The sequence below is a fragment of the Rhea pennata genome, chromosome 16 (genome assembly GCF_028389875.1).
Source record: "Rhea pennata isolate bPtePen1 chromosome 16, bPtePen1.pri, whole genome shotgun sequence".
NCBI lineage: Eukaryota > Metazoa > Chordata > Aves > Rheiformes > Rheidae > Rhea > Rhea pennata.
The window spans coordinates 17,163,271-17,177,782 of record NC_084678.1 but is presented as its reverse complement, the minus strand read 5'-3'; the positions used below and the strand labels follow the sequence as shown (position 1 = coordinate 17,177,782).

Sequence of the window (14,512 nt, the reverse complement as noted above, 5' to 3'; positions counted from 1 at the left end):
CCCCCTTTGCATTACACAGCTCCAGTGCACCCCCCCACACCGCACAGTGCAGCCCCAATGCACCCCCACGGCATTGCCCGGCCCCGGGGCCCCCTCCCCTTCGCACTGCACAGCCCTGATCCCCCCCCTTGGCACCGCACCGCCCCAGTGCACCCCTCTTTGCACTGCATGACTCCAGTGCGCCCCCCCTTGGCACCGCACGTCCCGGTACCCCCCTTTGCACTGCACGGCCCCAATGCACCCCCCTTTGCACCACATAGCCCTAATGCACCCCCCCTTTGCATTGCACAGCACCAGTGCCCCCCCCTTTGCACTGTGCAGCCCCCAATGCACCCCCCCCCTTTGCACCGCACCGTCCCGGTGCCCCCCCTTTGCACTGCGCAGCCCCCAATGCACCCCCCCCTTTGCACCGCACCGTCCCGGTGCCCCCCCTTTGCACTGCGCAGCCCCCAATGCACCCCCCCCCTTTGCACCGCACCGTCCCGGTACCCCCCTTTGCACTGCGCAGCCCCCAATGCACCCCCCCCTTTGCACCGCACCGTCCCGGTGCCCCCCCTTTGCACTGTGCAGCCCCAATGCACCCCTTCCTTTGCACTGCAGTCCCGGTGCCCCCCTCCCCCGCACCGCACCGCACGGTCCCGGTGCCCCCCCCCCCCCCTTTGCCCCCCGCGGCCGCGGCGCCCCGCCCACGCGCGGCCGCCCCCCCTCCCCGCCGCCGTTACATAAGGGGTTACGTCAGGGCGCGCGGGCCCCGCTCATCGCCGCCGCCGCCCGCTCCACGCCGCAGCGCCCCGCGCAGGTGACCGGGGGCGGCGGGGGGGGGGGGGGGGGGCGCGGCGCGGCGGGGGGGCGCGGCGGCGGCCTGTCCCCGCCCCGCCCCGGCGGGCCGCACCACCGCGCGGAGTGGGGGGGGGGGGGTAGCGGCGCGCGGGGCCGGCGGCCCGCCCGGCTCCCCGCGGCCCGCAGGCCCCGCGGCGGCGGCTGCGGCGAAGGCCGAGACTCTCCCCCGCCCCCCGCCGCCCTCCCCCGCCGGGGGCCGCCGCCGCCCCCGCGAGCGCCGCCGCCGCGAGCGCCGCCCCCCACCCTCCCCCCCCCGCGCGCGGCGTGGTCGCGCCCGCCGCGCCGCCATTGGCCGAGCGCTTAAAGGGGCAGGCAGGGCGCGCTTTTCCGCCCTCCGACGCGGCGGCGCGGGCTCCCCGGCCGGCGCGGGCGCGGGGGCATGCGCAGGGCGCGGCGGCAGCGGCAGGCGCGCGGCCCCCCCGCGCCCGCGGCGCCATGGAGACGGCGGACGGCGGCCGCCGCGGGACACAAAGGGCGGAGCGGCGGCGGCGGGCGGCGCGGCGGGCCCCCATGGCGGCGGCGGCGGCGGCGGGCGGCCCCCGCGGCGGCGGCGGCGGCGGTGGCGGCGGGGCGCCGCCGCGGTACAGCCTGCTGGCGGAGATCGGCCGCGGCGCCTACGGCGTGGTGTACGAGGCGGTGTCCGGGCGCAGCGGCGCGCGCCTCGCCGTGAAGCGGATCCGCTGCGACGCGCCCGAGAACGTGGAGCTGGCGCTGGCCGAGTTCTGGGCGCTGACGAGCCTGCGGCGGCAGCACCCCAACGTGGTGCGCTTCGAGGAGTGCGTCCTGCAGCGGCACGGCCTGGGCCAGCGCATGAGCCACGGCAACAAGCGCAGCCAGCTCTACCTGCGCCTCGTGGAGACCTCGCTCAAAGGTACCCGGGGGGGGGGACCCCACCCCCCCCCCCCAAGGGATCCCCCGGCGGGGTGGCCCCCTCAAACATCCCCCTCCTCCCCCCCCCGAGGGGGTGATCTGCCCCCCCCCCCCGGGGCCCCCCGGGAGGGTCCTTGCTAGCGCCCCGCTCCCCAAGGCGCACCGCCCTCCCACGGCCCCGCCGGGCTGCCCTCACCTCGCCCCCCCTCCCTTTTCCTCCTCCCCAGCACTACTCTCGCCCCAGAGATTCCCCCCCCCCCCCATGGCACTCTGGACCTCCCCTTCACTCCCTCCCCCCAGTGCCCTGCTGTCACCCCACACTAGCCTTCCCCCCACCCCAGCCCTCTGGCACTACCTGGGGTGCTCCTCTTCCCCCGGGGAACCCCAGGTTCCTCTCCCGTGGGCACCTTGGTCCCCTCTCCGACATCACTTTCCCCAGATACCCATCTCGGGGCACTCTGCCGTCCACTCTGGAGCACCCTGCGCCCTCCCTGGTACACCACCGCCCTCCTCCCCCAGGCTGTCCACCCCCCTGGCACTGCCATCTCCCTCACATCCCGTGGGGACAGCCCCAGGTAATCTCTGGGATACATGTGCAGAACTCCTGGATGTTGTCCCCCCTTCTTCCAGGGCTCCCTCATCCCCCCTTTCCTGGCATTGCCCACCCCCATGCACTGCCAAGCTGGCTTCACCCAGCATTGCCCCTTGCTTGTCCTCCTCCTTGGTATCCTCTTGGGGGACCCCCTATGCCCCCCACCCTTGTCATCACCTCCCCTTGCTGTTGCTTAGCACCCCTCTTCCAGTGTAAGCACCCTTGGACCCTCTGCTGCACCCCTGGTGCCCTGAGTCTCATCTCTAGCATCACCCCTGCTCGCCCTGGGGTCCCTCTGCACCCCAGCATGACCTGCCCCAGCCATCCCCAGCACTGCTCCCATCACCCACCTACATTGTTCGCCTGCCACCAGCACCCTCTTCACTATCACCCACTCTGAGCACCTCTCTGGGACCCCAGCATCACCCTCCCTATGCCTGGCCCCAGCCCTGGCACCTCTCCCCATGCAGGCCCTGCTTAGTGTCACCTTCCCCCAGGTCCTGTCCTGTGCCCTTGGGCTTTGCCTTGCTCCCTGCGTGCCCCCCACCCTGGGTCCTGCCTCAGTGCCCCTTTGCTGCAACTGTTTCCAGCACCTCTGCAGCCCTGTGCACTGCTTGTAGAGTCTCTGCCCTGCTGCAGTATCTCAGCCCTGTGCCCTGTTCTGAAGTGACCCCATTACTGTCCCCGCTGGATGCTCTGGGGGACATCCCTGCTCTGCGCGCTGCCTTCAGGTCCTCCGCCTGCCCTCCTACCGGGGTTCCTGTTCCAGTACCTTCTCTTCCTCCCTTCCTGGGCTCGGTCCTCGGAGAACCCTTTTGTTACCCTGCTCTTTGCTATGCAGCTTGTGCGCACCCCTTGGGGACCTTGCCTGGTCTCCCCCTCTGTCCCTACATGCGATCCCATCTCTTCTGAGTGCCCTGAGGCTGCTATTCCCCTCTAGTCAGCTATGGTGTCTGGAGTGCTCTCTTGAGCTCTTACAGCTTGGGGACTGTTCCTTGTGCTCTCCTGTCCCCGTTTTCCCTAGTACAATACCAGCTGGCTCCATGGGGACGGTTCTGGAAGTACCGGTGCCTGTACCTGAGCTGTGTGATTCCCTATAACCCTCATCTCCCCTTGGGGTCCCTCAGCAACATCCTAGGCTGTCTGGGGTCACTTTTTCCTGACACAGTTGGTGACATCTCTAAAATAGGCCACCCCCCTGCTCCCTTGGCTGCTTGTCAGACCTAGCTCTGCTGATGTGCAGTGGAGACCTGGAAAAATACCAGAGCTCTGTATCCTTGATGCCCCTGCACCCCACCCCCAGCCTGCCTCAGCCAGGGCCAACTTACGCTCCTTCCTAGAAACTTCTGCTGGAGGCTCCTTGTGCTCCTTGGAGAGCTCAGTATTAGCTGTGCCCCCACCCAGCTGAGCCTGTGCCATGGACACCCCATGTCAGCAGTCTCCAAACCTGTATCATGCAAAGACTTCATGGGGAGCTGCAACATCCGTCCTCAGAGTGAGCCTGTGGCTCTCAAAACTTCCCAGTTGCCACGGCTCTCCCCTCCATGCTCCTGGGCCTGCCTGGCTTTCCCCAGCACAGCCCTGATCCTGATCTCCCTTTACACACCGTGCACAACCATCCAAGCAAGCAGTAACTTGAGCTGGTGGAGATGTCCCCCAAAAGGGCAGTGTCTGATTTTCTGTAAGCTTGGGAGAACCCCTTATGTATCCTCACAGGACTGATGGTGACTCTGGGGAGCAGAGCTGGCTTTTCCCTTTGCTGGAGCGTGTGTCCAGCTATAGCTAGTAAAGCCCTTCCTGGCAGGTAGAGCCATTCGCTGCAACCCTCCGCCAGGCTGTGCAGCCTGAGATGAAGCAGCATGGCCCACAGGAAGGTTCTTGGGTAACCACAGGTGCCCCATTCCTTAGACAGGAGAAGGCTCCCTGTGCTCCTCTCACAGGGCCACTTCCCTGCTGTGGGGAGAGCTTTGTCTCCTCTGAAGAAGGAAGCGGGGCCAGGCAGCCACAGGAGCCGTGGCCTCTGCTCAAGGAGACATTGCTGAAAGGTGTTTCCAGCCTGACCTGTCCTGAGCCCCTGCAGGGGCCATGCGTGAGAGGCCCTGCAGCATCCCTGGGGGAAGCCCCGAGATGGCTCTTGCTTAGCAGGCTCTTGTCAGAAGCCCTGCTTGTCCCTCTGCTCCCAGGCGAGCTTCCCTGTTGTGCCCTGGGGTGTGGTAAGGGCTGACTTTGAGAGAGGGTTCTTCTTGCTGCTGCACCTGCAGTAGCTGAGGCTATGCCTGATAGTTGGAGTCTTCAGTGCAGGACACCATTTTGCTCCACAGACAGGAGCACTTTCTCTACTCCATCAGTTTTCCTCCTGACTACTGTCCAGCCTGTGTTATCTGCCAGCCACAGGCTCTGGCAGAGGCAGTGCTTGCTGCCTTCCTGAGCTTTGGGTCTGATACAGTATCAATAAACAAATTTTAAAATTAATGCTGCAACTAGGAGAACCTCCAGTGTTTGCTTACTGTCCCTCCCTGCCTGCAGCGCTTGGTGCTCCGCTCTCAGCAGCTGCTGTGCTTCGCGTCGCTCCCGCCGAGGTGCGCGGCACGTAGCCTTGCTGCCGTGCCATTCTGCACGACCGCAGCTGGGCTGTTTACAGGCATGCACAGATGCTGTGCCGACATGCCAAGGTTCAGAACACGGCGGGGGGATTAATCGGAGACTCTTTCTGAACTGGGAGCACAACCCTTGGGGTGTAAGGCAATGCAGGGGTTCAGCTACGTAGCAGAGCCTGCGTGTTCATAGTTTTTAAAATGCACATCTTAAGGGCAGAGTGCAAGGAGGAAGCTGAAAGCCTCGCACTGAGCCTGCAGCGAGGGGCCGTCGGGAGAGGCACGTAGCTGAGCAACGTGCTCGGTCCCCTTGGTGCAGGCATGCATTCAGGGCTTGTGCTCAGCCACGTGCCCCGTGTGCTGTTCCCAGCCCATAGTGTCGATATACAAAGCTGGCTTATTAGAGATAAAGTGAACATGTATAGGGTGTTGCTCGCAGGTCACCGGCGCTCGGCTGCGCTCCCCGGCTGCCCAGGCATCGCCTGCGCGCGTCGCCCCTCGGAGCAGGTGCCCGGCCTTGGCCACGCCGGGTCCCTTCTCGCCCCAGCGCGGCCTCTTTGCACAGAGGGAGTTAAAGGTTACATGCGGCAGTGGGGAGTGGGATGTCGGTTCTGTTGTCGTTAAATTTTTCCCAGTGACTGCAAGCAAATTAGCAAGTTGCTAATGAGATCCCAGGATAGGTTGTGGGAGGGCTGCGGCAGGGGTGGAGAGGTTAACGCACGGGTCCTGTGCCTGGGCAGGAAACGCGAAGGGCTGCCTGCTCTGGGAAGGACTTTGTAAGGGTAGGTCTGGCCTGTTGTCTGCATCTCTTCAGTTCTTGGCTGCTTGACATCAGTTTGCTAAAAACCCCATCTTTCACAAGTTGTCTGCCAGCTCTTTATGTTTAAAACTGTTTGTTTTGAAGGCAGGAAGATGATTTAACAACTAAAACACTTTCAGATTATAGAAAGAAAATGAGGAAATATTGCTCTTGGCTTAAACCTCTCCTAGCAGCACTCCACCCAACGTGAAGTGCATGGTACTTGCAGCTACTGGGGGGTCAGCTGTGTCCTCCCTGCACTTGCACAGGTTCAGCGGCTAGGTTTTAAATTGGCACTTGCATTATGCTAAAAACAAACCTCAGCTTCTCAGAGCCAGCAGGCTCCTGCTGCTGGCGAGCCAGCGTTTGAGCCGCTTCCCTCCAGGAAGGATCTGTGTAAACGCTGTCTCCTTCCCACCAGCGTGTCGTGTCCTGACGTATGCAGGGAGCGTGGCGCGGCCATCGTGGCCTCTGCACAGCTGCTGCCCCCAAGCGTGGTGGGAACGACCACGCTCCCGTCTTGGAGTGGCTCCTGCCTGGGAAGAGCTTTCCCCTGCAGCTCCTTAGTGGGCACTGGGGGCAGGACAACACCAAAGCCTTTGGGCCCTACGGAGGTGTTGCTGGGTTTCAGCAAATCCGAATCGGTAGCAGTGTGAGCTGGACCTGGCTGGGGCTCTTCTGGCTGTGCAGAAGTCGCTGTTCCCCAGACAAGTGGCCGTCTCACTTCAGTTTTCCATTCTGTCATGCCTTTTTCTCACTTTCTCACCAACGAGTGGCTCACACCGGAGAAGCTGCTTTTTTCCTGGTTGGTGTTTTGGTCTCCAGAGCCAGCCCTCAGCCATGCAGGCTCAGGTGCTGGGTTCCCCTCCCCGCCCTTCTGGGGTCTCATTTGGCCCCTTAAAACACTCCCATGCCCTGTGTCTCCAGTCTGTCTGTGGTTCCTCCCATCCCCCAGACCTGCCCCTCATCTTTTGCTGAGGGCGAGGAGGTGCAGCCAAATCTTTCTGTTGTACAGACTTTAATTTCCATTGCAGTAGCCATGGTTACAGACTGTTTATGCAAATAACCAATATTCCCACCCACACCCATTGATGACCACTATAGGCACTGATGCCAAGGAGCCCAGGGCTTGGTGTCCCTGGTAGTCGTTAGCTGATTTCAGAAGGCTCAGATTTATCTGCGTGGTTTGTAAACTATGGCAGAGGTGAGTGGCGTCTTCCAGCTTTTTCCCTTGTGGTGTTTGAGCAAAGACTAATTCCTAGAGCAAAACAGTTCCCTGGATGTGCTTGTAGAGTCTGCCTGTCACCTGGATGCTCCGAGTGGGTGACCTGGGGTGGAGGCAAGGTTTGCATCCCAAAGTCCCAGGGCTACTCCTGCCTTTGCTTTGCTGAGCAGCAGCAGACACGTGGTATGTTACTCTTGCGCTTCTCTGTATCTGGTTTACAGGCAGAGGGGCAGGAGGTTTGTGGAGCTGGATGTGAGGTGAGATCTATGTACAGTAGATTGGACCTGAGGTGCTTTGAGCTGAGGGACAAAGTAGCTTGGAGAGCTAAATGAGGCGTCTGGTAAAGGAAGAAGCCGTTTGGAGCACAATATTCTGCTCATACTAGGCAGTAACACTAGCATGAGTAGCATTCATAAGCATGGCAGGAATCAAACATTTCTTGTTACTTGGGCCTCCAGTTTTCTCTGTTTAAAAACTTGTTGATACTTAACTAAGGCTGTATGAAGTGGCAAAGCTGCCCTAGCACAAATACAACACTTAAACTGCACCAATCTATTTCAGTTTAAGACCAGCCAGCGTGCTGTAAGGCTCTGACACTGGTGTAAGTGCTTTCAGTAAAGCTTTATTGGCACAATATTAGCGGTGTGATTTACTTTCCTCTCCCCAGCAATTATGCTAGTAAAGCTTAAGGTATAAACCAGCCTTTGACTGCAGTTTCTGCAGCACAGCTCGTTCAGATGGGAGAGCTGGGATTTGTGTGGAGTGGACTTTCCTGTAGATTCACTGCTAATTATGTGCTCTTCATCTTAGGCTGAAGATCTCACTTGGCTTTCAGATCCCAGTGAGAATCACCTGATGGTAGCTCAGGAAAATACCTTTGATTTCCAAGTTCCCTCCAAGTACCTGAAATCATCTATGCTTGCTCAGTGCCACTCACACCTGCATTTTGGTGTAAACACTTCCCTGAGCTCATTCCCAGGCAATAAGCTTATATAAACATGGTACTGGTGCATCTCATTTGACAGAAGCCTAAAGCATTTGAAGCCACAGCAATGAAAGCATCAGCCAGGCAGTGTGTATCATCTGCAGGGCACATGAATCACATTTAATAACAGTGATTACTGATACCTTGTGGTGCGATAGGTCCTAGTTAAACCCCTGAGGCATTCGATATATCCATGAAACAGGCCTGTTCCTTATCCCTGCTGAGTTATAGTGTGGATGCTTTTTTACCATGTTTGAAAAACACTCTTGCTTTTGTCTCTTGGTAAGGTGAGAGGATCCTGGGCTACGCGGAGGAGCCGTGCTATCTCTGGTTTGTCATGGAGTTCTGCGAAGGGGGAGATCTCAACCAGTACGTGCTTTCACGAAGACCAGACCCGGCAACAAACAAGAGCTTCATGCTACAGCTGACCAGCGCCATTGCCTTCCTGCACAAGAACCATATTGTTCATCGGGACTTGAAACCAGACAACATCTTGATAACTGAGAAATCTGGCACCCCAGTTCTCAAGGTGGCTGACTTTGGACTCAGCAAGGTCTGTGCTGGCCTGACTGCTCGGGGCAAGGAGGGTGGGAACAATAACAAAAATGTGAATGTGAACAAGTACTGGCTGTCTTCAGCTTGTGGCTCTGACTTCTACATGGCCCCTGAGGTCTGGGAGGGACACTACACAGCCAAGGCTGACATTTTTGCCCTTGGCATCATCATCTGGGCCATGATTGAGAGGATAACTTTCATCGATGCAGAGACCAAGAAAGAGCTGCTGGGGACCTACATCAAGCAGGGGACAGAGATTGTGCCCGTTGGGGAAGCGCTGCTAGAAAACCCAAAGATGGAGCTGCACATCCCTCAGAAACGCAGGACTTCCATGTCTGAGGGGATCAAGCAACTATTGAAAGATATGTTGGCTGCTAACCCACAGGATCGACCTGATGCCTTTGAGCTTGAAACTAGAATGGACCAGGTTACATGTGCTGCTTAAATTCAGGGCAGAGCACTGCTGTGCTTTGCAGCTGGGTAAGTGATCTGCAGTTTTTATATAATACTGTCTTCTTTACCAGCCCGCTTATGCACTCTAATGATACAATGGAGTCTTTTATGCTCCCAGAGCAATTTCTATAGTGACTCATCAGAGCACTGTTTCTGAGATTTTATCCACCTATTCTACTGCAAAAATAAAATAGAGGTGGAAAACAGTATTAGCAGCCGCACTTCACACTGCTGCCCAAAGCCTGAGTGCAGGCGAGAGGGCTGAACAGCAGCCCTGCTCCGCAGCAGTCCTGGCCGCTAGCTGACAAAGAGGCTGGTGTGCAGCGGAGAAACCCGGGAGCAACCTTTGACATCAGCCCTGGGTATGACTGTCCCTCCAAGAGGCAGGGAGGGAGCTGCCAGTTCTGTCTCCCCTGCTCCCTCGTCTAATTTCAGTAGTCAGCGCCGAGAGCACCTCATTGCCTTGCACAGTCCTTCCTCCCGACGCGTGCCCAGACTCTACAGCTCTGCGCTAGGCTGGCTTGCTGGGGCTGCGCTGAGCAGAGCAGCAGGTGGGCTCTCGGCACAGATAAGGCATTTCCCTTGCTCTCACCTGGAAAGGCTGTGATGTGTCTCGCTTTGTTTTCATCCTTTTGGTGTGAACTGCAGTTGCATAAGCCCCAGTAAGATGCTTTGGTGCTCAGCATCTGAGTTCAGAGACAGAAGTCTGTGCAGGAAGGAAGCTTACAAAACAGTTGCACTCAGATTGCTCTCAGTTCAGTTTAGGCAGAGTTTGTACCACCCCCCCCCCCCCAGCTCAGTTCCTAAATAGTTCAAAGCTCAGTCTCTGCTGAATCCTGAGGCCTGAGGCCTTGGGGGTCACATATGGTCTGGAAGGACTGCCCGAGGGAGGTGGGGGTAGCTGGCGGTGTGAGTAACCAGTGACACCATAGGAATGAGAGGTGTTGCCTTCATGGCATAGATGTCTATAAACAAGAGCTGTTACTAGGGATTCCTCTGGCAGACAAATACTTCAATGAAATTGAAAAATTACAGATTACAAGAGGCCAGGCTGCGTTCTGAGCCCCACTCTTTCACAAGCAATGGCAGAGCTACCTTTCATGTTGCTGATTATAGAAGACCTTTGAGAAGTCTGCAAATAACAAATGTTAGATTTGCAGCTTGGACCTCCCAGTCCTTTCCAGATCCACAAATCAAAAAGATCCTACTGGATCAAAGCAAATCACAGACACAAAGTGGAGAGAGCTGACGGGGCTGCTGGAGCCAGCAAACAGCAAGCCTGGGGCTTTGCAGTCGGTCGCTCTGCACCCACCCTGCTCCCGATGGAGAGCCTTCTGCAGTAACGTGCAGAGTACGATGGGGAGCGTAAAGGCAGTTTGGCAGGTAGGGCTTAAACCTCCTCACTGCTCAATTAAGCCAAGCACTCCTGGGCTTACGTAAGACGGATCTGCTCTCCGTGCCCTGTCCGGACAAACCGCCGGAATGTGCCCAGATAAGCTTTGTGCTGTTCTCAGCACCCTTGGCAGCTGCCTGTCCTACCTGAGACAGCAGTGCTCCAAAAGCCAAACTCTTAAGATTTAACCTCAAGAGACAAGAATTCCTGGGGGGTGTTGCCTAGCCTTCTACGTGTGTGCGGAGCAAGGTGTGAATAGAAAGTGTCTGGTGTGTCCCCAGAAGAGAAGCCCAGAGGAATAGGAATATAGTCATGGAAAGGCCCTTTGGGTGGGTCTAGTCCTGCCACTGCTGGTCTGCTCGGAAGGGTCCACAAACCATTTCCTCTGCATCACAAGGCACAAAATATTTTAACGCCCTTAAGATCTTCAGTGCAAGTAATTGATGTGACTGCTTCTGCCTGAGGCTGGGGCTTGGTACTGGTCTCGGTGCAGGTGGGGGCTGGGGCTCGGGGAGGTGGACTGAATCTGCAGGGCTCTTCACGTGGGTGTGATGAAGCCCTAGGGCAAGAACAGGACACCCTGCCTTGTGCTCCAGGGCGCAGCAATGGGGAAGGAGACATTTCTCATCTTGTGGGGCTGGGAGCTGGGGTTTTCAAGTGCTGTGTGGCGGAGGGTCAGGGTTTGCCTCCGCTGTTGCCATCTGTGATCACTCGTGCTGTGCTAACATGATGCTGCTGAGTTATGCAACAGGCCTGTGCCCTCTGGGGAAGATTCATCCTGCGCATAACCGCCGAACAGCACACGCAGGGATAACAAACAGCGAGGGGACAGTCCTACCCCGCGGCTGTTTGCTTAAAACCCAGCTGCCTTTTGAACTCCCCTCCATCCATGGATGGAGCCAGCCGTGAGTCTGCACCAATCGTTCCCGCTAGCGACACAGCTGCAGGGGAGATGGCTGCACTTATATAACACAATCCGGCCAGCGTGCCGTGGCTGGGCTCTGCGTGGCCCAGATAGGAGCGGAGCACCAGCCATATGGTCACTGCAGACGCTGTGCATTATGCTGCGTAGGGGGGAAGTGTTGCTGTGTTTTGTTTGCAGGGGCAGCAGGATGCGATTGCTACGCTTCCCTACGGGGGCTTTTATGAATTGTATGCTTGTGCGTTTGAATCGGCCTGCTGCTCGCTATTGCTGGGCTGTTACTGAATGTAAATCTTAAACGGGATGCATGCTTGAGAAGGAAGCTTAAAATGGGCTTGAGAGCAGCTCCCGAACTCTCAGGTAGTTTAGGTTGACCATGAAACTCAAGTAACCTCTCCAACATAGTTGCAGCACTTGTGTGTAGCTTATATAGGTGTCAGGCAGCACAATGAGTTACTCTTTTCCTGAACAGTTTCAGACCCTAGGTGGGCTTAGTTCATGGCAGAACCTGTAAAACTAACCCTCCCTGATCATGGCAATCAGATTTTCACTTATTCCTTGGTTCGTCATTGACCTGTTCTGATTTTGCTTCATGTCCTGGCAGTCCTGCTGCAAGAACCTGCCCGTCAGCAGACTTCATCCCTCCAAAATGCAGACGTTAAATATCGGTTCTCAGCCAGGAAAGTGTTTTTGGCTTGGCATCTGCCACACTCTTGTCCTCCCAGGGCTTTGGGTTCTGTGCAGGCGGGCAGCAAGCTGTGCACTCCCTGGGGGAAATGAGGGTCTCCTCTTTCTTTTCTGAACAGTGAGCTCCCACATCTTCTGGAGCACAGGATTATGTAAGGCCTGATTACCACAAGCATGCCTTCTAGGCACAGAGGACAAAAGCCATTCTGGTACAATTAGCAAGTGGTTGGGCTGTGTTGGGTACCTGCTGTTAATCTCTTGATTGCTGTGTGATAGCCCAGTACTGTGACTGCAGTTTGCACTAAGGGCTATTTCACCCCTACTTAGTGATGCAGGAAGACTTCCAAACCTCCAGCCATGTGCCTTGTTCTCGGAGGAGCTGCGAGCTGCCTTTCCTATCAGTGTCTTCCTGATCTCCACGGCAGTGGAGGATTTTTGCACCCAGTCACAGTCCTGGGGTTGGTTTCACAGTGCTGGGGCTGCTCACATCTCCCCCCCCCCCATCACTATGTGAACATCTGTCTTCCTTCTCTTATCTTTCCAGTCGTTGTACTTTGAGCTCCCCAAGGGACACGTGTTCCCTCCCCTTGTGTACCGCACTGTCAGTGGGAGAGTGTCTGACGTTACGGATTTGTGCAGCGTGGATTGTCCACTTTTATCCTCGCTAAGGAGCGAGGTGCAGTGAAAGCAAATGGCTGACTGTGATCGTCGCCACAAAGACGGGCGGATCACGAGAGGAGCAAGTGGCAGCGTCGTCCACCATTTCAGTGCACGCTTTGCAGCCAGCGTAAGGTGAAGTCACAGGAAAGTTAGTGATCCCATTACCATCACGCCTACCAGTGCTTTGTTAGCACACGGTGCAGATGCAACTGCCTTGTTTTTAAGTTTGGTCAAGTATCTGAATGATTGAATATTTACAAAAATTCCTAGCTGTAATTCCTGTAGGACATCAAACAGCAATGGTTTTGCTCAGTGCGGGGGGCAGCTTGTTCTGGTAGATCATATTCCATGACAGTTGATCACTGTTGATAAAATAGCTGGTCTGGTTTGGAGTGGACACTGAACGGCAGGAGTGGGCGCAGCGTCGATTCAGACGTGCGGTCTCTCAGGTACTGCCTTCGGCAGGGAAATGGCTGACAGCTGGAGCTGCCTCTTGTTTGCTCCGGTACTTTTCTTCCTGCTGTGGGTTTTGATCATTTCAGTTGCAGCTGAAAGTAACTGTTTACATTTGCTTTGTTCTCCTGTTTGTGTTTTCAAAATGCAACTGAGCTGATGCTGGAAAAACTCATCTGCTCACCCACCCTGCATGATGGCATTTCTCCTCAATTAGCACATCTGCAGGAATGCTCCAGTGCTCTGCCGAAGAGCAGCCAGCGTTGCTGGGCTGCTGCTGAGCACAGGTAATAAATTGCTGCTGTACAGCTCTTTAGATCTGGAGGGCAGGAATCAGACACATATAAGACATGTCTCTGACTACAAGCTGTCAGGGAGCAAGGCTCTTGCATGGTACTAGGTCTGGTCCAGTAGCACCCCTCAGTTCCTCTGTAGTAAAGAGGCCCTGACGCTGCTGGACAGGAACATGTGAGAAAGCTGAAGAAAAGTATAGTAGTTTCGTTTCTGAATCAGTGTTGATTTTGACTTCAGACTGTTTTCAGTGTGATTTGTGAATCTTGGCATGGACAAAACAAGCCCTGGAATAGTATAAAAACAAGATCACTTCCACTTCTTGGCAGCAGCAGCAGATGCAGCTAGCAGCATCCCCAGGGCCTCTGCGCTGAGTAGTGACACATTCCTGGGCAATGTAGCTCCTACCTGGAGAGCAGTGGAGCCCTCCAGATGACCTGGATCCCACCACATCTGACCAGATGTATTCTTGTTTGCTCACTGTCTCCCCCACTCTTCCTACCCTGGGGGAAGGCACTGCAGTTGGATTTTAGGGAGCTCTCAAAGGAGTGTTTCGCACACGTACATATGTAAAGAGCATGACGAAGCTGGGAAATAAAGGATGCTCTCAACCCTGCCCCTGCATCCTGTGTTCCTGTGCAGGGCGGATGATATGGTTAACAGGGAAAGGTGCTAGGTTATCTGCCTCCCCTGTGTTAGGGCCATCTATTACAAGTACTGTGTTGCCACCTCCGACTAGCTCCCTGTGACCTTAGCATTGGTGTTACCTGTATTAGGTGCTGGATGAGGACTTCATAGGCTGCTGGCTCATATCCTGCTGATGCCAAATGAACATTTGAGCTGATTAAAACTATAAGTGGCATCAGTGGAGGGATTAAAAGCTCTTGAACAAGCCCCTGAAACAACATGCGTCAGTGTAGCGAGCTCTCCTGTCTCAGAGGTGAGAGCTTGAAATTGCTCAAACAAGGCATCTTTCCTGAAGATGCTCCTACTCCAGGGAGACGTGAACAGAAACACTGTCCTACTTGCTAATGAAGCTGCAGCACAGGAGAAATGTTCCAGAAAATTCGTTGCATCAGTCCCCCCGACCTGGCAGCCTCTCACAAGTCTCCCTTGTAAAGCGGAAAGGTGCTTTTCTGATCTGCAGCCTACAAAGGCAGTGTTTCCCAGTCCAACTCCCCTGTGAAGCAGTG

The 14,512-nt window shown here is 56.5% G+C and overlaps 1 protein-coding gene across 2 annotated transcripts in view; it reads left to right on the top strand.

The window, feature by feature from the left end:
- Positions 1 to 1,260: 1,260 nt before the first annotated feature.
- STK35 (serine/threonine kinase 35) overlaps positions 1,261 to 14,512 on the top strand; it is a 15,318-nt gene continuing 2,066 nt past the window's right edge. Inside the window, exons 1-3 of one of the 2 annotated variants that reach the window (XM_062589200.1) lie at positions 1,276 to 1,711; positions 8,193 to 8,940; positions 12,460 to 12,543. In XM_062589200.1, the coding sequence (XP_062445184.1) occupies positions 1,276 to 1,711; positions 8,193 to 8,905 (1,149 nt within the window). In that variant the 3' untranslated portion in view covers positions 8,906 to 8,940; positions 12,460 to 12,543. Of the gene's footprint in view, positions 1,712 to 8,192; positions 8,941 to 12,459; positions 12,544 to 14,512 lie in introns of those variants that run through there. The other variant, XM_062589201.1, reaches the window with a different exon arrangement.